Here is a 24,485-nt window from a genome sequence, read left to right as displayed (position 1 = left end):
TTTTCTTTCTCCCACGAAGCAAGATGTCGAAGGTCTGGCTAGCATCCTACAAAGTTTTGGAGAAGTCTTGGGCCTCGTGACCAATGTGACCAAGAGCTCCATCGCCCCCATCCAGTGCGCCAACTTAAACTTGGAGGAGATTCTTACGAATTTCCCGGCTACTACGACTCCCTTTCCCATCAAGTACCTGGGGCTGCCCCTCTCCCTTGGTAGACTGAGGCGGGTGGATCTGCAACCCTATATCGACAAGGCGGTGGCTCGTCTAAACCCTTGGAAGGGGAAGTTCCTGAATCGCGATGGTTGCACGGCCCTTGTTAAGTCTGTGCTCTCCTCCATGCCGATCTTCTTGTTGACGGCTTTAAAGGCTGACAAAGGCATCCTCAAAGCCTTTGCTAAGATCAGTCATGGTATGCTCTGGGCCTGTAAGGAGGCTGTTAGCGGGGGAAAGTGCAAAGTCAACTGGCAAAAAGTCTGCCGCCCCAAGGAGCTCGGTGGCTTGATGGTTTTAGACCTGGAGAAGTTCTCCCGGGCCCTGAGGCTTCGTTGGTTATGGTACGAGTGGACGGCTCCGGAGAAACCGTGGGTGGGCTCTGAAACCCCAAACGACGCTTCCGACCGGGACCTCTTCAATGCGGCTACTCGGGTCACCATCGGAAATGGTGCCAAGGCCTCCTTCTGGTCTTCTTCTTGGCTTCACGGTGCCCCTCCAAAAGACTTGCCCCCCCTCATCTTCAAGGCTTACAAGAGGAAAAATCGTACGGTCCAAGACGCCCTCGCGGAAAACAACTGGATCTCGGACATTGCTGTCGACGCGTTCTCTGTCGAACACATTGAGCAATATGTTCGCCTCTGGGATCTCCTGGCTGACATCCAGTTACGCCCGGACACAGAGGATGCCATTACTTGGTCCTTGACCTCTAATGGTTGCTACTCTGCAAGCTCCGCCTACAAGATCCAGTTCCTCGCCTCTTTGCCATGCCAGTTCGGGCACATCGTCTGGAAGACCTGGGCCCCCCAAAGTGCCGCTTTTTCGCCTGGCTCGCGGTCCAAAATCGCTTATGGACCGCTGACCGATTGGCCAAACGTGGATGGCCACATCACCCTGCTTGCCAGCTCTGCCGCTCCGCCCCTGAGACAGCTCGTCACATTCTCTTTGAATGCCGCTTCTCCAGGCGCATTTGGTCGGCCGCGGCTTCCTGGCTGTCTTGTCCAGACCTCATCAACAACCTGGGTGAGGGAAGGCCTAAAGTACTGGACTATTGGCTGGCCGTTTCGAAGACCACCACCTCCTCTCCTAAAGGCTTGCGTTCGGCAATTTACGCTTATGGCTTGGGAGATCTGAAAAGAGAGGAATGAGCGGGTGTTCAATAATAGATCCTCCTTGCCGTCGGTGGTCATGCATAGGATCAGGGAAGCTGGAAAGGATTGGATTCTCGCCGGAGCTACAAACTTGGCGGATCTTTTAGGCTGATCCTTTTGTCCTGGTCGGGGGCGTCTCTCGTCCCCGTCCTCCTTTTTCTGTTTTTTATGGCTCTTGCCATAACCATGTTTGCTTCTCCTTTATCAATATAAGGCAAAGGCAAAGGCTTTTTTGCCCGTTTCAAAAAAAAAAGAGTCCACCTCTCTTCTCTCTCCTAATTTCTCTCATCCAACTAAGTAAACTTATAATATTTTATCTCTTATACGTAGCTGACCGTATTTTATTGTACTTGCTCTTATGGATCGTGCCGTTGGGTGCAACGTATCAGATAGCTTTCTGGCCTGTCCATATGGACCAAAACCGACACCCGTTTTGGGTTGGCTCGTTGAAGTTGCCTGGCTACTACGGTGCGGCTACGTACGGGTAGGAGCGCGATCGGTCTGAAACTCTCAACCGTTCTAGCGGAATGGCTCCCGAAGCCATGACGCAGTACGAGAGGCCAGCGCGATGCGGCACAGCACGGCGAACGCCGGAGTGGCCGGCCGGGGATGGGTGGCACACCTGTCTCGTGCGTCAGGCCGTCACCCAAACCGGCACACCCACCCATGCATTCAAGGCAGATTCGACGGAGTTCCCAACGGACCACTCGCCGTGCTGCACCTTCAATGTTGGCATGCTCTTGTGTTCCCCGGCTCCTCACCAGCAGCCGATAAATCATCCATGTTTTTTTCTTTGGCAAACAATCATTCCTTGCTGGTAAGGATATGTTCTGCGATAATTATTATATTATTACTTCCTTCGTTCGTAAAAGGATGCTAAAATTTTGTCTAAATTTTGATGTATCTATACACTAAAAAGTGTTTAGATATATTCACTTTTAGACATAGTTTCGATACCTACTTATGGTCAGGGGTAGTACTTTTTCAGAAAACCAAATCTAATACTGCCTCAAAAACTCAATCTAAGCAAAGTTTGACCAAATTTTTGGAAAAAATGTTAACAGATAACACCCCCTCCCTTTGTAGATATAAGGTGTATAGTTTTTGGCACAAAAATTAAGAAATAGATGTGGTTGGAAAATTACACAATGTTTTAGCATGATTGATCCTGGACAATTGACATGAGAAAATAGAGTTTTTGAAAGATAAGGAAACAAAATCAAATCCCTAAAAAATGTCCACATAGCTTGCCCAACATAATATACCTTATGTTTTGGAGACTTTTCTAAAAAAAACTATACACCGTATATCTAGGAAGGGAGGGAGTATGATATTTTCTAGATATCTTATGAAAACAGATGTCATGATGTATCTGATAATACTTATTTTGTATTTTACATGTTAATATTTTTGCGTAAAAACTTGGTCAAATTTTTGATAGTTTGCTCTTTAAAAAAAATATAAGACTTATTCATTGAAATGGAGGTAGTACTTTATTTGTTTCCAAGTTTTCTAACATTTTTTTTTCCTAAATCTCACTTTCTAGTTACTTGAGTCAATCTTGAATCTCCATTTTGTTCCTAAAGATTCGATTTGGCTAACCCAAAGAGCATCTCTAACAGAGCTCCTATTTCTCGGAACCGAAAAAAGCGAGTTCAGTCTCCCGAAAAATAATTTGGTTGCCGATTTAGCGACGGCGTAGAACAGAAACCGAAAACGTGAAACAAACTCGCTGAAATCAAACGTCGCGGGAAATTGAAATTTGCGATCGCACTCGATTTCATCGGATCAAGCTGAATTCGTTCATAATTTTTACAATACTAGGGCAAAATACATGCATATTTCACCTACATTATGAACTAGGGACCTAATTAAACTAGATTTAGTCCCCGGAGTGACTATACTGTCACCGGGGCGCTAATGTCGCCGGCGGAGGGTTTTCGCTCGCCGGGTCTTCCTAGGCGACGACGACCGCCGCCTCGAAGGTGCTCCCGCACGCTAGAGGCGGCCCGGTGGCGTCGTCGTCGTCGTCGCCGTGCGGGGGCAGCGCCGGCAGAGGAGGCCTGCACGCGCCGGCAGCGGCGGGTGCCTCCGCTTCTCCTTCCGGTGCCTCCTCCGCGCGCACTTGTAGGTACGCCATGTCGCCATCATCTCCGGCCACTTCCGGCTAGCCCGCTTCCACGCGCCGTTGGAGCGCCTACGCCTGGCGAGCTCCAGCGACGCTCGTGCACCCGGCGGACGCCGAGTTGACCTTCCGGCGCCGGATCGGCCTCCTCCCCTACCCACGCGTCTTGCACGCGCCATTCCGGACGGAGGGGAGCTGGCCGAAGCGGCGGAGCGGCGTCGGAGCGTCCGGAATCGCTCGTCGGAGCGGACGCAGGCAGCGACGGTGGGAGAGGAGCGGCGGAGGGGAGTAGGGTTTACAAACCGAACTCCCCTCCGCGAACCATTTTAATAGGGGTCGTGCGGGGAGTTTCTCGGGCCCCCGAACTTTCGATTCGGGCCGGCCCACCGATTCGGGTGCTGTTCTGCGCCACTTTCGGCCCGAACCCGTAAATCCGCCGGAAAAGTTCAGTTTCGGCATGATTTACGGGCTCTGTTGGAGATGCTGTAAGTCGTCTTATTCTTGGTCGACTTCTGAACTGCTGGACTTCAATTATCGTGTGATTTTTTTTTGAAACAACTATCACGTGAGTTGCACATAGTTTGTAACTGATGTTTTCTTTAAAACTGAGATTTTTCATGTGTATATGGATTGTAATTGAGATTTTTCGGTTGCGACTAAGATATCTCTAGTCGCCAATTGGTTGCAGGGACTAAGATATCTCGAGTTGCACAAGAGTTATAACCGAGAAATGCTAGATCATTAAATTTTCTTTATGATTCGTGCAAACATGTGGTTTGACGTGAGTTGCATCTAGATTGTAAACCAGGCTTCGATAAGGTCATCTAAGTGAGATTTAATTAAATCTAAACGTACTGAGATTGCCCTAAAGATTTTAGGTCTCAGCTATACGTCGCGCCTCACTCTACGCAAAACCTTGGCAGGGTTGTTTACAGTTTGTAAGAACATACTCCATCTACATGCAAAGCTTTCTGGATCGTTACAAAACGAATTCGAAATATCTAGTTTTCAGCATGAGATCGAAGCAACGATGAAAAGTAGCCGAAGCAAATTAACCGGGACACGCAGTACGTACCATCATCACAGGAACTGTCCTGACGAGCCCCTGCCGCCTGCCGCTCCCGTCTTGAATGCAAACACATCCAACTCTCACCGCCCCACTTGAATGCCCTCTCATCGCGACCTCTCCTCCTCCTATCATGGCCATCTATAACTATAAACGACGGCCGGTCACTCCTTCTCATCCTCTCAGATTCGACAAGCTCAACTTCTGCAAGCAATCACCGCTGAGCTAAAGTTCAGAACCAAACCAAACAGGAAACTCAACCAGCACCCGGCCGGCGAGCTATGGCGCGGCGGTGGCAGCTGGCGGCGGTGCTTTTCCTGGCCTTGTCGACGGCGACGACGTCCATGGCGCAGGACGCGCTGCAGACTAAGTGCCAGGACGACTTGTCGAAGCTGTCAGACTGCATGGACTACGCGACGGGGCACGAGGACTCGCCGTCGGCCAAGTGCTGCGACGACACGTCGGAGACGCAGAAGGAGCGCCCCGAGTGCCTCTGCTACATCATCCAGCAGGTGCACAGCGGCACCCACGGCGTCCAGAACCTCGGCCTCCGCTTCGACCGCCTCCTCGCGCAGCCCGCCGCCTGCAAGCTCACGCACGCCAACGTTTCCCTCTGCATCAGTCAGTAACCTACCTTGCCTACTCATGCACAACACATGCTTCGATCTTTGTTTGATTATTGGTATAGTTATATTTATTTTTCTTGCAAATTTTGGAGTTTATGCTTATGGATCTCGAGATCTCCTTACATTTTTCACAGAATCGAGATCTCCTCACAATTTTTGAGTAGCACAGATATAGTACTCGACATTAACAGCATGTACTTTCACTCCTCTTGATGAATTGTACTAGTTTTATTCTTACGAAGCAACAAAACAATAATTTTCTTCTTCATCGAAGGTTGTTTATATTTTAATTTAATAAAAAATATGAATTTAGCTTGTTTTACCCTTTTTAGAACCAATTAGCTTATTTTAGCTAAGTTCGTGGCCATGGCTCATGTGTGGGTATTGGGTTAAGCAGGCCATGTGTTTGTGCTGGACCTGGATGCGCCCTTCTGGTCCCAGCTCTTATAATGTCGATGGACTACAAGATCCAGCCCATGTTCCTACTGCCCCAGTTGAACCACAAATTTCCCAAAAAAAAACTATGATAACTATCTGGTCCCAGCTTTTTGTTTTTTGAAAATTCTGCTCATCTATTAATAATCATCAAGGCTAGTACAAAAGGCACAACAATGATAAAATATTATAGATAGTTATCTGGACCACCTAGCGACGACTATAGACACTAAGCCGCATCGTTGCCTTTGTCCCTCAATACCTTTGTCACTCAATCACCGGAGACTGGCAAAGTTTGTCGTTTACAGCTTGTTGTAGTACACAAACAGAAAGTCTCGCACTAAGACCCCAACGGATCAGACAAGACAAACCAAAGAAGATCCACCAGGCACACAATTCCACGAGCCCTTCACTGGCGCTAGACACACCATCGAAACGAAAGAACCAGATGTAGCCACTGCATCCTAGAAACACATTCAAACAATCTAAACAAAGAGCGAAAACCCTTCGCCGGCGAGAGGCCGTGGTCCGTCACACCTTCAAAAACTCAAGGCGCGCTGGCCACCGAAGCTAGAGCGGATCGACGATATTGCCGACGGGGTGACAGAATCATAGATGGGTTCTTACTTTGGTTGTCTCCCGGTTCTGTGATGAGATGGGTTTCTAGACACCCCGCATTTTTAACTACTACCATAATAGATTCTCCTTTTTTATAGTGATAGGGGTGCATAAGATTATACTTCTATTTTTGTTCTATATTTTTTGCTTACAAATCTGACTTATCGAACAAAGGACTGCTCATTCTTACATCACACTGCATACATGATAACTACTCCAGATTAATCCAGATGAAACTCTAGCTTGACAATGGTTCCACTTTATTGACACATTATAATGTTTGGTGTTTCTTTGTCCTGCTAGACCTACTGCACCTGACCCCGAGCTCACCAGACTACGCAATGTTTGCCAACGCCTCCAAGAGTAAGTTATCTGAATCACTAAATCTTTCACCATGCTGTCATAACAATTGAATAACTACAGCGTCAAGAATCTGTTAAAACAGTGCGCAATTAAGTCATTGTCAAAATGACTTGTGCGTATGTAATTTTGTGCACTTCATCAACCAGTACCACAAGATCAAACACTCAAATAAGTAGATGAAAAGAGTCTCCTTAGCAGCTGAATAGTACTAACTCGTGGAGCTCTCCTCTTCCTGACCTGCAGTTACTCCGTCTCCTGCCGCCCCGGCGAGCGCCAGCACCGCCAACGGCGGATTCAAGGTCCCAACGGGGCTCGGCTACGGCGTCGTGGCAGCGGCCGTGGTCTCCGCGGTCTTCTCATCCATCTTCTAATTTCCCGAGGACCAGACGCCCTTTTATCCTCACCTTTTCTTGTTCTCCTATCAAGCTCTGTGTGTTTACTTACTCTGCAAAGTCCCCACGAAACGATATCCTTTGGTTAGTCTACTCATGTATGTGACACGGAGATTCGTTCTGATGATGTGTAATGTTTTTTTCACCAAGATAAATAGATCGACAGCTGAGACCTGTGTTTTTCCGCATGTGGAAACGGTGATTTGGAGTACAGGATGGCTTTCATGTTTCATTTTCAGTGCTGGAAAGGAATGTTGTTGGCATGAAATCTGAATATACACAACCGCTGACCCTTGCTGCATTTCTCTTGTTTTTTATTGTAAGTTTCTCTTCTTTGGAGAACTACTCGTATCAAAACAAAAACAAAAAAAAAAACTACAACTACAAGCAATGCACTGGCTTGCTTCCTTATACGTCCATGGATCCTTCTGTCCCCCAATTGCTCCTGTCAGTGTCGATGGGCTAGCCATGGCCAGACCGCATTGCAACCAGACAAGCCGAGCCTCTTTATTTCTGGAAATTTATACAAGACAGGTCCTCATCAGATCCTAGTCCAAGATGCCAGCTTGCTCACCGACTGATCGTTCTGATTGTTAGGTTGTTCGTTTGTGTGGATGCGTTCTGGATTTCTGACGGCCTGTGAAAGCTTAACGCGTGTGCTGCCGACTTGCTTGCTACTGCAAGCGAGCGACATGCGTCCACGCACGGCCGGGCCTGAGATCTGCTCGCCGCCGTGGCGCGACGCGCGGCTACACTTGATGAGTGAGCGCCGCGCCGCTAAGATGTTGTTGTCTAGAAGAAGATTTCAGGAGACGGCCGGCGATCGCGGCGGAGGAGAAACCATCCGTCAGTCGTGCGCGCGACGACAGGCGGCCGTACGTGCCGTCGTGCCGCGCATTCGGCCGCAACATGCTCGCACATTGCCTTCGCAGGCACCATTTCTCCGGTCAAAACTTATTTACTTGTATATCGGCTCATGAGTCTGACTTTGGATGATAGGGCGAAAACAGTGGGCACAAGAGCCCTTGACAGTTGACACCGCTATTATTGCGTCCTGATTATAGAACTGATCATCGCGCCTAAATCCGAGACGGTGCCCTGCTCGTCGCCTGAAATGACTCGGCCTGCCGACGATCGACGCAACAGTTTGAAACCCATGTGCGGCTCCATTGCCCAGGCAAGTATTCAGGCTTTCTTAATTTAGCTGGTTATAGTTTATGCATATCCGGTGTTAGCTATAAGACCAGATTGACTTTCATTTAAAATTTCAAATAGCGGGCTATGCGTCTTAGCGGCGACTATTTTCAGGTGTTACGAAAGATATGCGAAGATAAGCCATCTAACGTTTTCTACAAAATAAAGGAAACTTGGAAAATTAGGCATCAAATATTCATATCTTCTGTAAGTTTGTGGAATGAATAAAAGATAAAAAAAAAGAGAGAACTTGGACTCCTCCTTCTCCCCGCTACAGTATAGGAGAAGCGATTTGTGAAATCGCCTGTCCTCTCCACCTCACCGGTGGCGGCTCGCTGGTTCCCCTGCCCTCCGGCGGCCGCTCCGGCGGCGGGAGGGTAGGGGAACCCCGGATCTCGTCTCGTGTACAGGTAGGTAAGGGTAGGCTCCCTGGCGGCGTTCGGGAGGCGGCGCGGCCGGGGCGGTGTTTGCTGGTGGAGGTCGTCCTCTTCGGTGGCGCGGCTCAGCGGAGCTCCGCCACGGATCTTCCACCGCCTTCACGCTCGCAGCTCCCGGGAGCTGTGCTATGTGTTTTCCCTTCGCCGGTGGCCGAGGTGCGGCAGCGCCGGATGTGCAGAGTTCTGGAGGTTGAAGATACGTTGAAGCATGGCGATGGTGGTCGAGCTCCAGGGTGGAGGCTCTTTGAGTTCGAGGTTCGTCGACTTCCCGTCCGTAGAAGGGCTCCGTCTGATCCAAGGCATGGGAGGAGTTGCGGCGGCGCGCCGGCGGCACGTCCTGTTGCTCGTCAACGCCATCGGGTTCCAGCTGGACTGATATGTTATTTTGTTGTTTGTTCTGGACTTCCTTGTATGGACTGTGCTTTAATATAAGTCTTCACTTCCCCGCAAAAAAAAATATTCATATCTTCTGTGAATACGAAAATAAATTCAATGATATAGACTTGTATTGAATAATAATAATGATTGCATTAATAAAAGTAGTGCATAAATACATATTACATGTGCAGGTCTAACTTTCAAATCAAAATATCGAAATATTTGGACTTAGCAGCAGAAACAATGATACTTTTTAGCCCTATTTGGCGTTTTAGCGCAATTTAGCGAGCTATTAGCGAAGATTCCATTTAACGTTAAAAGGGATTCCGCTATAACAAAAAGATAGCACGTTATTTAAAACTTTGCTTCTATTTTAGGTGGTGCACCATGCAACATGTGATATTGTAAGAACAGTGGCGACCGCTCGTGACCCTTTCCTCCCTCCTTGTGACCCTCTCCGTCCAACGAATCCCACTGCCGTCGCCCCCCTCCCCCCCCCCCCCCCGGCCACCCAGTTCCTCGTCCCTCCTCACCGCCGCGGGAGGATCTACTGGGCAAAGCCCGATTGGGGATGGCAGCGGCGGGACGTCTCTCCCCAGCCGGCGGCCCCTTGCAAGCGAAGGCGCGCTTCCTCGTTCGGATCCGGTGGCGCAGAGCAGCGGGATCCAAGCGGATGGCGGCTTGAAGGCGATGGATATGAGGGGCTCGACCCTCGCTTGGGGGTGGTGCCATTGCTGGTGCGGATGGCGGCGCCAGGCTCGCTCGTTGGCCATCCGGGCTCAGCGGGTCTGTTTGGTAGAGTCCTTGGCGGCAGGGGCGTTGCAGCGCCTGGCAGCTATGGCCTCGTGTCACCATCGTGGTGCTGGTGACCGGCCAGGCAGCGGCGGACTGGACCTCCATTGTCTAGTCCGTCCAGTGGTGGAGGTAGAACCACGGTATCGTGTGGCCATCGTGATGCCGGTGGTGGCCGACTCCCCTCTCCTTCATCCTTGTTCCTCTCTTCTCGGCAGTGTTGGCTCAAGCCGGTGGCTTTCTGCATCATTCCACATCTCCAACCCATCTCCGGCAAATCAAGGTCACGGTGTTTGGTCATGGTGAAATCCCTGGTCAGCGGTGACCATTGCTGGCCACAGCGACGCCTGCGGGCGTCGTTCCCTTCTTGAAGGCGTGGCCATGGCCCTCGTCGTGCCTTCCCTTCCCTCTGATGCCATTGGAAACCCTAGGTCCAGTTCTCCAGACTAGATGGTGGCGGCGCCACGGTGTCTTTATCTTCTTGAAGACGTCGTCTTGGCCATCTAGAGGGAGGCCGATGCAAAATTTGGAGTCTCGAGGTGACATGTTTTGCTGCCGGCATTGGGCACTGCCCGAGGATTGGGATTCTGGGGCACTAGGTACGACATGGTGGATGCATCTTGGTCGGCGTCTTCCTCGAGTCTGTCAGGGCCCTGCTTTCTTCTCGTCGTCTCTTCTAAGTGCATGGGGAGGTACGTTGGTCCGGGTTGCCTGGAGTGGAGGTTGAGCTTCGGTGGCTCGTGACGCGGCCCGAAACCATGTGATCCTTCTCCTCGCCACTTGTGGTTTGATGTAGGCCAAAGCGAGTCGTTTACCATCAAGTTTGTAGAGGGTGTGTTGTTTGCCGCCCGGCAATGTACCATGGTACGGGTGTGGAGTGGTAGTCTTTTTGGCATATCATAGTGCATGTGAAATTATAACCTTCTTAGCGTTGTACTGGTTATCTTGCCTTTGTCTATACGATTAATAGACTTTCTAGGATGTATTTTTGGAAAGAAAAAAAAAAGGTAGTGCCACTGCCAGCCAACAATGATTAGCGTGACTGGTCTACTAGTGGTTTTAGAAACTGAATGATTAGCGTAACTACTCGATCAGAACAGCTACGAATGAGAGGAAAACAACAACGGGTAGTCCAGGGTGATCGATCGTGTTCGGATCTCCGGTTTGAATGGTGGCATTGCGTGGTTTGGCGTGGGGAATCTAATCGATAATAATCTCATAATCAGCCACCAGATTGCGGGGATATGGATGATGGCACGTCGTCTGTGATTTCGGCGAGACGCGGGGCTCTATACGTGGTCCAAGTATCAGTGTCAGGATCAGGTGTTAAACATCTCAAGAAGATAAAATTTAGCATTGCGAATTCAAACACATACATGCGCTTTTCTGTGCATCGGCAGAGTCATCCTTTGAATCCGAAAAGTTTGGAACTACTGGGACCCCTCTGTTCGCTCGCTCGCCCCCCCGACGGGCGACGGGCGAACCCTAGCCGCCGCCAACTCCCAGTCCTCCTCCCCTTCCTCTCCCCGGCCGTCGCCGCCGGCGTGGGCCGCCGGGCGTTGCCCGCGCGGTGCCGGCGGCGGCGGGGCTGACTCTACCGCGGCGCGGCGGGGCGCGGGGGCTCCTTGGCGGCGCGGTCTTGCTCGGCCGGCGGCGGTCCGCGCGGCGGCGTGAGACCCGCGCGCCGGTGGGAGGAGGGACGGCGGCGCTGCTTGGCGGCGGAGATGCGCAGCGGGCGGCGCGGGCGGTTCTGCTCGGCCCGGATCTGCCAGCGGGGGCCCAAATGGGCTCGGCGGGCTGCTGCGTCTCTGGCGCGCCGGCGGTGCTCCCTGGCGGCGGAGATGCTGTGGCGGCGGTGGATGGGTGGTGGCGGCGCTGCGGCCGGCCTGCTGCAGCTTGGCAGCAGGGCTTTACGGGCCAGTTTGGGCCCGGCCGGGCCAGTTCGGGCCTGGTGTGCCCTCGTTGCCATGTCCGGCCGGCGACCGCGAAAGCGGTGGAGGTAGTTCCCTCCCGCCCGGTTGTGGTACCGTTACCCCCGTCCCTGCTGATTGGCGTCTCTTCCTCTAGGCCCTGTCCCGGTGACCACAGTGCGACGGCGAGGGTGACTACAAGACCGTGGTGGCGTGTGCTGGTTGGTGGCTTGTTTGGTGGAGCACGTCGAGGCGTTCAGGGTGGTGGGATTGGTGGTCAGGAGAAATCCGTGTCAGCATGCCCGACTCTGACGCGGCGACGCCTGCGGGTGCCGCCTTCCTTCCTGAAGGGCGTCGGATGTATCCCTCCCCAATCCCTTCCGCGTACCGGGGGAAACCCTAGGCCTAGTCCGGGCAGCAGCGGCGTCGTCGTCGTTCCCTTGTTGAAGGTGCTGCTTGGTATGCGGCGTCTCGGCGTGCTAGGAGCGTGGTGGTACTTCTCCGGAGGGCGCAGCGGTTGCGGAGTCATCCCCGTTTTCGTCAATCTGCCGGTGTCGGCATTAGTTTCTTTTTCTTTTCTTTTTCTTTTTCGTTTGGGTTCGGTTGTGCTGCGGCCCCAGCTGTCTCGTTGTATCGGTCGGTTGCTATATTAATATAGCGGGGCGAAAGCCTATTTCGAGGAGGAATCCGAAAAGTTTGTCTTTGCTTTACTAAACGATCTGACTTTAGTAATGTACTAAACATATTACATCAGACCGGACAAGAAGATGCAAGAAAACCACATGAGTGACGCGTCAGGGCATCTCCAGCGCGACGCAAACGGTCGCTCACGACCGTTTTCGTCCGCTGTGACCGGCCTGTTCCAGCGGGGCGACGCAAAGTGACCGGGCCGTCCGCCGCGACGCAAACCTGGCCTAAATATGCGCCAGGTTTGCGTCGCGGCGGACGCTCGGCGGTCGCGGAAAATGTCCGCTCGGTCCTCGCACGGGCCCGCCTGGCAGCGGCACAACAGCTTCGTCTTCCGCGGCATTACTTCCGGGCGACGCGCTGCAGCCTTTGCAGGGCCGCGTTAATGAAGTGCCTCGGCTTCCGCGAGCGTGCGCAGCGTCGATGCGTCTTCTCCGCCAGTACTGGCAGCGAGGCGTCGCTTCGGCAGTCTGCGGCCGCGTTAATGGCGATGCCTCGCGTGGCTCGCGGCCGTCGCCTACCTCTGCGCACGTAGTAATGGCGATGCCACGCGTGGCGCGGCCGTCGCCCTGCCTCCGCGCTATATATACAGGGGTTCACCATGAGCACCTCCTCCCCACAAACCCTAGCCGCCACTGCCGTAGCGCCGCTTCCTCTCAAGCAGATCCACTATGAGCAGCGCCAGACGCGGCCAGGCTGCCGCGCCTCCACCTCCACCTTCACCTTCCACTCCACCTCCTCCGGCGTCGAGCTCCTCCGACGAGTTCGACTCTGAAGACAGCACGGGCGACCTCCTCGACCCGGTCAGGGACGCCGCGGCCCTGGCACTCGCGGCGCAGGAAGCAGAGGAGGAGCTGGCGGGCCATGCGGCGTTGGACGCCAAGCTGGAACAGCGCAGGCTCGCGGCTGCCGCTGCAGCCGAGGACTCCGACTCGGAGATATCTTGGTCATCCGATGACCCTGATGCGCCGACGGCGGAGGAGAGGGCGGCGGAGCAGCGGGCCCTCGTCGAGTCTTTCGAGACGCTCAATGACGAGGCCGCTAACGCGAGGCTGGAGCAGTGCCTGCAAGAGGACGCGGCGGCGCACCGAGCCATAGCGGCCGCGCGGGAGGCGGCGGAGAAGCAGGCGACGGAGCAACGCAACGACGGTGCCGGCCCGTCAGGAAGCAAGTAGTCTAGGCCTATGGATCTACTTTGTATAGTTTTTATGCATTTTTATGTAGTACTCCGTACTTTCAATGTTTGTACTATGTTGCAATTCAAAAAATGGGCCGTCCCGGTGGGAGCACACCCAGACGCAAACGGACGAGCGGATAAAATATGTCCGCGGGCGACGCAAACGGACGCTCGCGACCACTTTTAGGCGTCCGAAATGCGTCGCGCCGCTGGAGATGCCCTCATACACACACGCTACAAATTTTTAGATGAAGTTAAAAGCACATGATAGTTGGGCATCCGATAAGTGAAAGTTGGCGAGCTATTTGTAGGAGAATCTATTTTTCGCACGTGGCATATTGTGGGATAAATCATTTTTTGACGAGAACAGGGAACCAATGCATAGTCCGGTAGTGAGCTGCTAATAGCTCTCAGCCCGCCCGAGTTCGAGTCTCCGTACTCGCATTCTCGATGTTGTGCATACAATTACCGCTATCAATAACACAGCGTTACTGGATTTCTTCCCTTGTACGGCCAATCATTTTTGTAACCGAGGCCTAACCCGGATGGCTACTAGGGTGATGATAACTGTGATGCCCCTCTCACTCGAGTTCGAATCCCGGTACTCACTCGCGGGCGTGTACGCACTGTTGCACTTCTCTGCGCTGAAAACTTAATTCAATACCGCCATGGGCTAGTCCTGGCTGGTCCCGTTTTTTTTTTTTTTTTTTTTTTTTTTTGACGAGAACTGGCGCTTTGCTTTATACATTAAAGAAGGGGGAGTTGTGGGACAAATCTAAACTTGCCATCAGATACATTGACGGGCAAAAGTGAGTTTATGATCATTTGTAGATATTGGCGCTAGTTGCTCAGTTTTAGATCAAACAAAATCTGCTCATTTGTTATGATGGCAGTGATTAAAATAGTTAAATGGAGTGTGTCGACTAAGGGCATGTTACATTGGTTCAGACAGATAGTTATACTAGTTCATGTTAGACAATGTATATAAAGTTATCTATTTTTAGACATAACTATATGCAAGAAGAATTTTATCAACAATTTAGAACTACACACCTTTCCTTGTCATGACCATTGTACGTAAGTATTAATTAAGTCCCGATTCATTTTACGAATTTGTTCATACATGCATTTAAATATTCACAATGATGTAATAATTTGCTAATAAAGTGCAAAAGAAAAAACATACAGTCTATTTCTAAAGTTCAGAAAAATGCAAATTTTTGCACGGATCTCAAAATCAGATTGAATATTCTCGACGTCAACTGAGACTTGACAAATTCCCAGCCTGGAGGATTAACAGAACCGATAATAAAAGTAAATCCACCGGGAGAAATCGAAAATCCACAGGATCACATAGACAAAATGGCACATGAACCGAGATCCATTAGAATTCTCAGCTAGATGTTAGCAAGCATATCTCAAAAAAATAAAACGATTAGCTAACAACCAAATAATTTTTTGGACAAATGTGTGCATTCCACGAATGATGGATGCCTGCTTTTCCACTAAAAAGTATGTATGCTGCATGTGATGAGAACACCTATCTGACGGCTGCCGTCCGCCGAGCCGGCAATTCCGGGATCGAAGCCTGAAACTGGGGTCAAGCAACCTGCCTAGGTGAAATGATGAATTGGACCGGCCGTTCCCTCAACGAGTTTCACAATATTTTGCCTATTCGGACATAGGAGGACCACTATAAAAACTTCGCTCTCCCTCCCTGCTCTCACCACACCGATATCTCTTCGTCTTCATTTCTCCTCCCGTGTCCTCTACTCCTCTCGTGTCCGGCCGGTGTCTCCTTACAGGCCAGCCTCTTCCCCTCCATATCGACCACTGCAGCTTAGGAGAACCATACTCCATGGAGAAACAGAGCAGAAGCATGCTCGCTTTAGTGGCCGTGTCCTTGGTCGTCGCAATGCTGCCGTCCAGCCAGGCGGCATACGGCGGCGACGGCTTGTCAAAGGACTACTACAGCTCGTCGTGCCCTGGGCTGCTGTCCTTCGTGAGGGAGGAGGTGACGAGGAAGAAGAACGAGACGGTGGTCACCATCCCAGCAGTGCTCCGCCTCTTCTTCCACGACTGCTTCGTCAACGTGAGTTCCATTGCCAATCCTGCATCTGCGGTTCGAGCATTTCTTGCTTTGCTTGCTAAATCCTTCATATGCAGTTCTGTTTGATGATTATAGTATGCCACCAGTTGGTTCATCTTACTGATTACTTTCGGATCCTTCATTATTCAACAGTTCCTTTGTCAGTTCCAACTGTTTTTTATTTCAAAAAAAAGTTCCAACTGCTATTCAGCTTCATCTTGTTATGCTTTGGAATAAGTTCTTGCTCTTCTCTCCCCTCGCTTCGTCAAGAAGCTAGCCATCTCTGTACTTTTCTTTTGAAAAAGGTGTAAAGCGGCATGCTTTGTAGTGACAGCCTTTGATCCATCATGTTAATTCCTATCATCAGTTTCTCTTCAGCAAATGGGCATTTTTCTCTGAGGAGCTCAGAGCTTCAGATCATACTACAGTACTACATTAGAAACAAAATTAGGATTAGTTAAAACCAAAAGGAATTAGCTACTTGCATTGTTTAGTGGGAGCCATGGAGCTGGAACAACTCGATCGCCTCGCGTGGTCGTCGGTAGCGACAGCCTATGCATGTGGCAGCACGACTTTTCAACTGCTATCCTCATTATCAAATTGCAGCAATGTCGGATCTCTTTCCTTCTCCCCTCTGCCCTCTCGTGATCATAATCATTTCACCTCAACGTTGTTCGTCACAGGAAAAACACTAGTCCTGCTAGTGCTTAAATCTTCAAAACTACTCTACCTAGAGGTGTAGTGTGCCGAGCATTCTGTAGCTGTATTAAATTTCAAATTATCTCTGCATTGTTTCAGCTGTCTCAGACTATCAGTTCAAAGCTGTGAAAAGAAAAAAAGATTGAAGGCCTGTCGTGCGCGCCTAATGATGTTTAGTGGCATTCATTAGCTGGCATGGCATCCCGTCTTCTTTTCCTTTCCTTTATTTATTTCCCCACTGTTTTGGGTTGACCTACATAGGATGCAGGCCCGTGAGCCCATCCCACCAGAGGACATGATAGTCTAAGAATCAAAGTAATAACTTAAAACGGGATAAACATTCAAACTGATTTTTATGGAACCTATAAAAAGCCCTATGATGCATTTCTGTTACTCCTATATGTTGGTCAGTTGGTATACATACCAGATACAGAGTTCACAGTTTATAGGTGCTTCGTCCATGTTCACGTTTCATGCTGTTGCAATTTAAACAGTGACCATGATTAAAATACTCCTTTTGAACTCATCTCCAACCACAGGGCTGTGACGCTTCAGTCCTAATAGCCTCTCCCAACAACGATGCCGAGAAGAACTCGGAGGACGATGACTCCCTCGCCGGCGATGGTTACGACACAGTCAACCGGGTCAAGGCTAGGGTCGAGAGGGAGTGCCCCGGCGTGGTCTCCTGCTCCGACATCCTTGCCCTTGCCGCCAGAGACGTTGTCAGCCTGGTAAGAAGCACGACACCACTCTAGCGTTTCGTTATCGCCATCCTTCGGTTCTGAAACACTGTCCACTTTGGTTTCAGGCAGATGGCCCATACTGGACTGTGGAGCTCGGGCGCCGCGACGGCCTTGTCTCCAAGGCCAGCGACGTGGACGGCAAGCTTCCTGGCCCTGACATGAAAGTCAAGGAGCTCACCGCCATCTTCAAGAACAGCGGCCTGTCCCAGTGGGACATGGTCGTGCTCTCTGGTGCGCACACAGTCGGGTTCGCCCACTGCACCCGCTTCTACAAGCGGCTGTACAGTTTCAACAGCACCCACGAGACTGATCCGTGGTTCAACCAGGCCTACGCGCAGCAGCTCATGGAAGCATGCCCGCGCAACGTCAGCGCAACCATTGCCGTAAACATGGATCCCGTCAGCCCGATCAAATTCGACAACGAGTACTACACCAACCTCGTCAACGGCTTGGGCCTCTTCACCTCTGACCAGGTGCTCTACAAGGACAATGCATCACAAAAGATAGTGCAGGAATTTTCCGCGAACCAGACAAAATTCTTCGAGGCGTTCACGGAATCCATGATCAAGCTGGGGAGAGTAGGGGTGAAGACTGGAAACAGTGGAGATATCAGAAGAGACTGCACTGCCTTCAACCACTAGATGACTGCTTCAGCAACTGTAATTCAGATGTATTGTTTGGAGTTTGACATGCATTTACCTTTCTTAGAGGGATTCGATAGACATATACTGAGTTTGATTCTTTTGCATACGTTTCCATTGCTTTAGGGATTTTTTTCTCCTTTTTTTTTTCTTTTTCTCATTTTGGCTTATTGTTTGTGGGTGCATTTTTGTACAGCCTGAAGAGTGTAATGCCATTGAGGATTATCTCTTGAAAAAAGAAATTTAAACTGATGAATAGGACAAATTAAGGGAAACGGTATTGGCTTGTGGTTCTCTTCTTTGTTTAGAAGAAACCTTCTGATTTAGTCTGTTTAAATGCATGTCTATCAGTATGAGATATTCATCTGTGATATAGGGACGTCGAAGTAAGACAAGATTGATTAGGCCATTTTAAGAACTTCCGTATTATCCCCAACAAGTAGTAAGAAATAAGAACAATAAGACATGTTGATGCACAACAATGAAAATGCGAAACTAACCATTCGACTTTGCAGAAGTTTAATCACGGCCAGTAACTGGAAAAAGTCCTTGCCTGAAGAGGCGCCAATCCATGCCTATGATAGCCTGAAGAGGATCACCAGAAATAAACTATGCAAGTTAAAGCTGGAGGTGGCAACTGGAATAGATTTCTGAAGACTGGAGAGCGTCCGAAAACAACAGCTCATAGAGAAAATTATAGTGTAAAACATACAACGTGAATGAAGCCATCAAGTACTAGCACAAAATTTCTTGGTGAATACAGAAAAGAATAAAGCCATTTAGCTAGAATATCATGGAGCTAAAACCATGAAAATGGATTGCTTCTTGCAACACAATACAACAGAACATGAGAGTTAACATGTCATGCATATACCACATCTTAAATGAAGCTCTAACTCTCCCCATAGTCCAAATCAGTGAGTTCCTGAAATCTTCAGATGCACCATTTACTGGTCTGTATTAGAAACATGCCCGATATGTCAAAGTGTGCAAATAAAATATCTGTTTGAGAGGGCACAACAACCTTTGAAGACAATAAAATGTAAGATAAATAAAATGTGTGAGTATCAAAGCCTCAAAGCTTGTAATATACCTTTCAAGACCATTTTCAAGCAGTAGTTCCAAACAATATCTGTAGCAATAGCTAAGTGCACTCTCTGCAGATCGGTGATACTTGAGAGCATATTTAGGCCCCACTGTCTGGATGGTTTCCCTGCAAAACAAGTCGATAAACATGATGACACAAGAATAGGAAATATACAGAACAATTATCATCCTTGAGTGCAAGACATGTACACTCTGCACTGATATCTTTTACAGCAACTAAAACGCGACGTCCAAATTTGCACTGTGAAGCAAGCTGCAGTCAAACTGCAATAAGATTTACAGTTCGTAATGCAACATGGTTCATGAAACAAAATAATTAGCTTGACCATATTATGGCTGGTCTATGGTAAGCAAGCATTGTAGTTGTAATGGCTGGTCTGATGTTGACAGCCCATATGGTCAGCACATAATGGGCATTTTGCGCCAAATAAATATTTGGCTCTTCGCACTAAACTGTCACGTCTGTAGGTAATTAAGTATTAAGTATCATCAATTTTCTAGTGGTAAATACATCAGCAAAATAGTATTTCCTTAGCAAAAGGAGGCCCAGTTGACAGCAACAATCTCTGAATTTATTCGAACTCTAAACTTACAGAAACATATTACTCCACCGATTTCTCTATGAACTTACCAACTAGAAGTCTCCCAGTTTTCAGAATGATTAACCAAATAAAACACTGCGATCAATTTCGGGTAATATCGGACACATTGTTCTAAAATAAGAAGGGATGGTCTACCTGCATTGCTGTAGCAGTCATGAGACGTTGTGCATTCAGCACGCTTTGAACTAAAATATTGAAATGTAAAGTCATAGGCCCACTGAGATATGTAAGCATTAGTGTATGCTTCGATTATATGCTTAATGTCTGCAAGCCAATTGTTGAGTTACACTCAAAATACCTTACTAATTAGGTAGTCAGTTTCAAAGCATAGTACAAATAGAAAAAGCGTGCATTTTAGGAATTAGCTCTGCAAGAATAATTCTTATGGGGAAATAATTGACCATCATGAGTTGAAAGAAAAATAGAGAAGCTTTGACATGCATTCCACTGCCCATCATCATAAGTTTTTCGGCAAAAAAAATCAATACCCATCATCATAAGGTTTTCCGGCAAAAAAATTCAATACCCATGTATAGTACTTCCGGTCATCGGCAGTTGCAGCTTCTTGTGGATATTTTGCCTACTAATCATCCCATTTTGTTGAGGTCATCATTTAAGTGGGTTTGCAGGGGACTGGTGAAAGAAACAAGGTTACCTTCGGAGTATAATTTACAAGCAAGCCATCACATAAATCAAAGAATGGCACTTATCGCACAGTAGAAAATACCATATGACTAAAGATCCAGAAACATCAGCATGCATCTCTTGGTTAGAGATGATTGAAAAACTCTTTCGGGTTATCGACAAACTGAACGTTGAGTTAAACCTCAATATTGATCTGAGAGATAATTCAGTATCAGCAACAGACATATCTCCTAAAACAGCAACAAAGATCAAATAAAAATATTGCGACAACTAAATTACACCATAGTCTTGGGTCTGAGAACATTTACTCGGATCCCATTTGCATGAGGATCATGTTTTCAAGGCCTTTTCAGTAAGTACTGTATCACTTCAGAACTCAAAATTAAAGGCACAACTGTAACTTGTTCTGTATGAAACTGAAGTTAGAAGGACAAACGGCACAGCATAAACCGATATCAGATTGTGTGCCACCAATACACATATTTCCTAATTAAAGTAAATTGGCCAAGACATATTTTCACTTTGGTACTTCAGAAATGATGCATTCATAGTAGTAGAATGACAAGGTTAATGACGAGTCTAAATAATAATATGTCATTCATAAGCTGTACAGCAATGTTGAGTCCTGCCAGGTATTATCTTCATAAGTAGTATAAAGAAGTACACAAAGTGACACATCCCCAGTTAACTATGCAATCAAAATCGCTGGGGACTGTATCAGTACAAGTGTCCAATGCATTATATCTGTCTGTTTTTACCAGGAGAAAAAAACAAAAAGCCTACCGTGTATTAGCATTCCCTATTACGATATGTTGTTCCCACAATCAGCTTGACAGAATTTCCAAAAATGCAAATAGAGCGGAATTTCTCTATAAAAAAACTACTCGTATGCACAATTTAGAATAATGACAACCTATGTTCATGAAGCAATTCAGTAACCAAATACTAAAGACTGAAGACGCCGCATCACCAAGTTTCATCTCTCTCCACTTATGAAGTGAAGACATGCAAATCCAACAATCTTTTGTAATGGCCTTGTTCTATCTCTGCTTCATTTGCACCATGTAACAACAGGAGCTCGATAACACAATCTTCCCAGTCAATACCATTACATGCGCCTCCTTTCCGTCTCTTCCTCCCACAGTCAGGAGCATTTGAGATCTCTGCCAGATGGTTTCTGTGAGTGACATGATCCATGGCAGGATCTTGTCTCTTTCGCCTTTTCTTGATATTTTTTTGGGGTGGACAGGCATCTTCATTTCGAAGAGCAGACGGCAAACCAGTTGTATTTTTTTGGGGTGGACAGGCATCTTCAGTTTGAAGAGTAGACGGCAAATCAATTGTACTTGCAGTACGAGCAGCAGGAGGGTTCCTAATTTCATCGATCCGACACTTGGCAGCTTCAATTCGTGCTCTCCTCTGCTTCTTCAACTCCAGTCCAGCAGTAAACGATGGAGGAGGTGCATCGTAGCCAATGTCAATATCTGGTACCTCCTCAAGGGGTATGTTCTTGGCCCAGCCATTACCGAGCGAATCCATCCACGGCTCCAGGTCCAGCCCTCTCTTCCACCGCTTCCTCCTGTTAGCAACTTTGCCAACCTTCCCAAGTTCCTTTAGCTGAGCGATCCTCTTTAAGATGTTCTGGTAAGTATCCGACATGCCTCCCTCCGAGATCTTCAGATCCTCTGATTCTTGCCCAGAATTCTTGAAATCCAAATCATCAGCATCCAGGGGAACACTCTGGAGGTACTTGGACTCGTCCTCATCGACGGATGAGTACACCTGCACAATGCCAGCAATGTCCGGAGCGAAGCTCTCTAGAAACTGTTCCGAAGGGTCGGACTGCGACCGCATCTCCATGAGCCGGAGAAGCATGGGCGCGTTCAGAAGCAGGTTTCTGGCATTGACATCGGCGCCCCACGGAAGCAACTTCTGCGCGACACCCACCAGCGCAGCAACGAGCTCCTTGTATCGGAGGCGGCTAGTGTAAGGCACCGCCGGGATCTCCAGGGCGATTTCTTCCACGGACATGGAGGTGACCCCGTTCAGCTCTGCGGCGAAGGCGATCACGCCGGCGACAACCGGCTGCGGGTGCCGACCGGTGGTGAGGGACCACTTGGAGGCGCAGCGGAGGAGAAACCTGGCTTGGGAGAGGATGTCTACGGTTTTCTCGCCTGCGGCTTCTCTGAGCTTGCCCGAATACTCCACGGCGCGCTCGAGCGCGGCGGAGTAGTCGAAGGACGGGAGGGGAGGGAGGGAGAGGCGGGAGGCGATGCGGGACGCGAGGTCGGCGAGCGCGAAGGTGGTGCAGGAGGCGGCCGCGGCGGCCTCGGCGAGGGAGATGGGGAGGCGGTGGGAGCGCGCGACGAGGAAGGCGCAGGCGGCGGCGAGCGCGGGGAGGAAGGCGGTGCCCGGGGAGGCGAGGGCCCCGTCGGTGGCGGACTGGGCCATCTCGAGGACCTCCCGGAGGAGGGTGGGCGAGAGCGAGAAGGGGGCGACCGTGGAGGTGATGACGTCGGTGGCGAGGTAGAGCTTGCGGTCGAGGTAGGGGTTCTCGGAGCTGTAGACCTGCTTGGAGCTGCTGAAGTCGAGCTGCCCGTCTATGGTGAAGGTCTGGTTGTGGACGAACTCGCCGGCGCCGGCGTCGTGGACGCGGCCGCAGGAGGTGCAGACGAGCGCGCCCGAGTCCGGGTCCGAGACCACCGGGCCCTCGCCGCACGACCAGCACGTCGACGCCATCGCGCGACCGGCGGCGGCCGGCGCGGCGGCGGCGGGGGAGGGCAGATGCGGAGGGCGGCGGCGGCGGCTTGAAGGGGGAGAAACGATGTGGGGATTTCGATTCGAAGCCGCGGTCCGTCACGAGTTCGTGAACGGCTTTGAGGGGTGTCACGCCGTGAACGGTGAACCGACTTAAGGTTCGAAAAAATAGTATGTTTTCCAAATAAAGAAAATATTTCTGGGTTATGTACTGGGAAACTTGGAATCTACCAAAAATTCAACTACTCCTAGTAGCTAATAAAGATCATGTTTGATTGTCAGTTCAAAAAAAAGATCACGTTTGATTGTAAAAAGAAGTGTGTGCAATCTGCAGGCAAATGATAACGTGCAGTGACGGTGCTAGCACCCAAGAAATATAGAGATTTATGTACAAAATCGGAAAAGCAAATCAGGAAGCATTTCAGCTGACATCACAACGGATAGGTCTTTGGACTTATGTGAGCGTGTATGACCTTTTTGTTTCGGTATGTTCAAGATCTGCAGAATGACGGTTGCTTTAATTATGATTTCATTTCTAAAATTACTCATAAAAAGTGTTTCTTCGATGTTCTTAGAGCAGTGATTGTGCGTATTTACGTTTATAGAAGTAAATGGGTCGACAAGTGTCTTTAGCACATGAGCACCAGTGCTCCTGGTGCTATAAAATCATATTATTTGTATTCCAAAAAAATTGAAATTAAATATCTACATACGTAATAACATTCCGAAGATACGGTAGAAATTTCGGAGAAAAATATGTTATATTTTGAGCTATATAAAAAAGACAAATTTCTGACAAATATACGTCCCTATACGTAGCCACAAATTTGTTTTTTTCCTGTAGCTCAAAATACAATGCAACTTCTACCAAAACTTCTCACGAGTATTCGGAACATATATATGTATTCATAGAATAAATGTGATGATTTTTTGAAACACAGATATATAATCTTTTTAATATTTAAAAAACTGAGAGCACTGGTGCTCATGTGCACCAAATGCTTACTCTAAATGGGTATACATATTTATAAACGTATGCATCTGTAATATGTACCGCAAAAACAAATAACGACCCACTCTTGATGAAGAGAAGGCGATAGGTATGATGCGGCCGTCGCGGTTTAGGGGGAGAGGTCGAACTTCCGTACGTAGTCGTACCTCTGAACAACAAAAATCTACTTCAACAAGTATAATTAATTGGGAAAATTGGTTATCTCTTTCTTAATAGATGGCTCCATTTTGCTAAACATGCAGCTATGCCACATCAGCAGGCTCACCAATGAGCCATATATTGTGTTCATGTCATCCTATGGATGCACTTAGTGTTGATGCGTTCCCAACCAGATCTCTTCGCACTCTAGGATTTTATTATCATTCTGCTTCGCCAACCACTGACCCAACGCTTCCTTTTCCCACTACCAACGCTAGCCACCGGTAACGCCTGCACAGCCTGGCCACCTGTTCTCTTCCTAAGACCCATCCGTTCTTCACTTTTTATTCCCCCTATGTCGTCCCCAGGGGTACAGAAGAAGGGCGCTAGATGGCAACAACGACCACAGGCCTCCGTCTTTCGAGGGGTACAGAAGAATGGAGCTAGACGGCAACGACGACCATGGGCCAACAGCGACCACGGCTGGGGCCTA

At 49.0% G+C, this 24,485-nt stretch overlaps 3 protein-coding genes across 3 annotated transcripts; 2 read left to right on the top strand and 1 right to left on the bottom strand.

The window, feature by feature from the left end:
• The first annotated feature begins 4,711 nt into the window (after window positions 1-4,711).
• On the top strand, window positions 4,712-7,172 carry LOC127316595 (non-specific lipid transfer protein GPI-anchored 1). Its single transcript, XM_051347038.2, has 3 exons — window positions 4,712-5,171; window positions 6,533-6,592; window positions 6,836-7,172. Exons 1-3 carry the CDS (start codon window positions 4,832-4,834, stop codon window positions 6,961-6,963), a joined length of 528 nt encoding a protein of 175 aa, XP_051202998.1. The 5' UTR covers window positions 4,712-4,831; the 3' UTR covers window positions 6,964-7,172.
• A 7,934-nt stretch (window positions 7,173-15,106) lies between these two features.
• Window positions 15,107-17,987, top strand: LOC127316596 (peroxidase 55). Its single transcript, XM_051347039.2, has 3 exons — window positions 15,107-15,651; window positions 16,887-17,078; window positions 17,156-17,987. The coding sequence occupies exons 1-3, from the start codon at window positions 15,418-15,420 to the stop codon at window positions 17,729-17,731; spliced, it is 1,002 nt and encodes a 333-aa protein (XP_051202999.1). The 5' UTR covers window positions 15,107-15,417; the 3' UTR covers window positions 17,732-17,987.
• Window positions 17,988-20,852: 2,865 nt separating this feature from the next.
• LOC127315825 (plant-specific TFIIB-related protein PTF2) lies at window positions 20,853-22,954 on the bottom strand. The gene has a single exon (XM_051346273.2). It carries the CDS (start codon window positions 22,822-22,824, stop codon window positions 21,076-21,078), a length of 1,749 nt encoding a protein of 582 aa, XP_051202233.1. The 5' UTR covers window positions 22,825-22,954; the 3' UTR covers window positions 20,853-21,075.
• Between the last annotated feature and the right edge of the window lie 1,531 nt (window positions 22,955-24,485).

Source organism: Lolium perenne, chromosome 7 (assembly GCF_019359855.2).
Source record: "Lolium perenne isolate Kyuss_39 chromosome 7, Kyuss_2.0, whole genome shotgun sequence".
NCBI lineage: Eukaryota > Viridiplantae > Streptophyta > Magnoliopsida > Poales > Poaceae > Lolium > Lolium perenne.
Note: the sequence above shows the minus strand (reverse complement) of the source record. Positions and strands in the feature narration are given on the sequence as shown.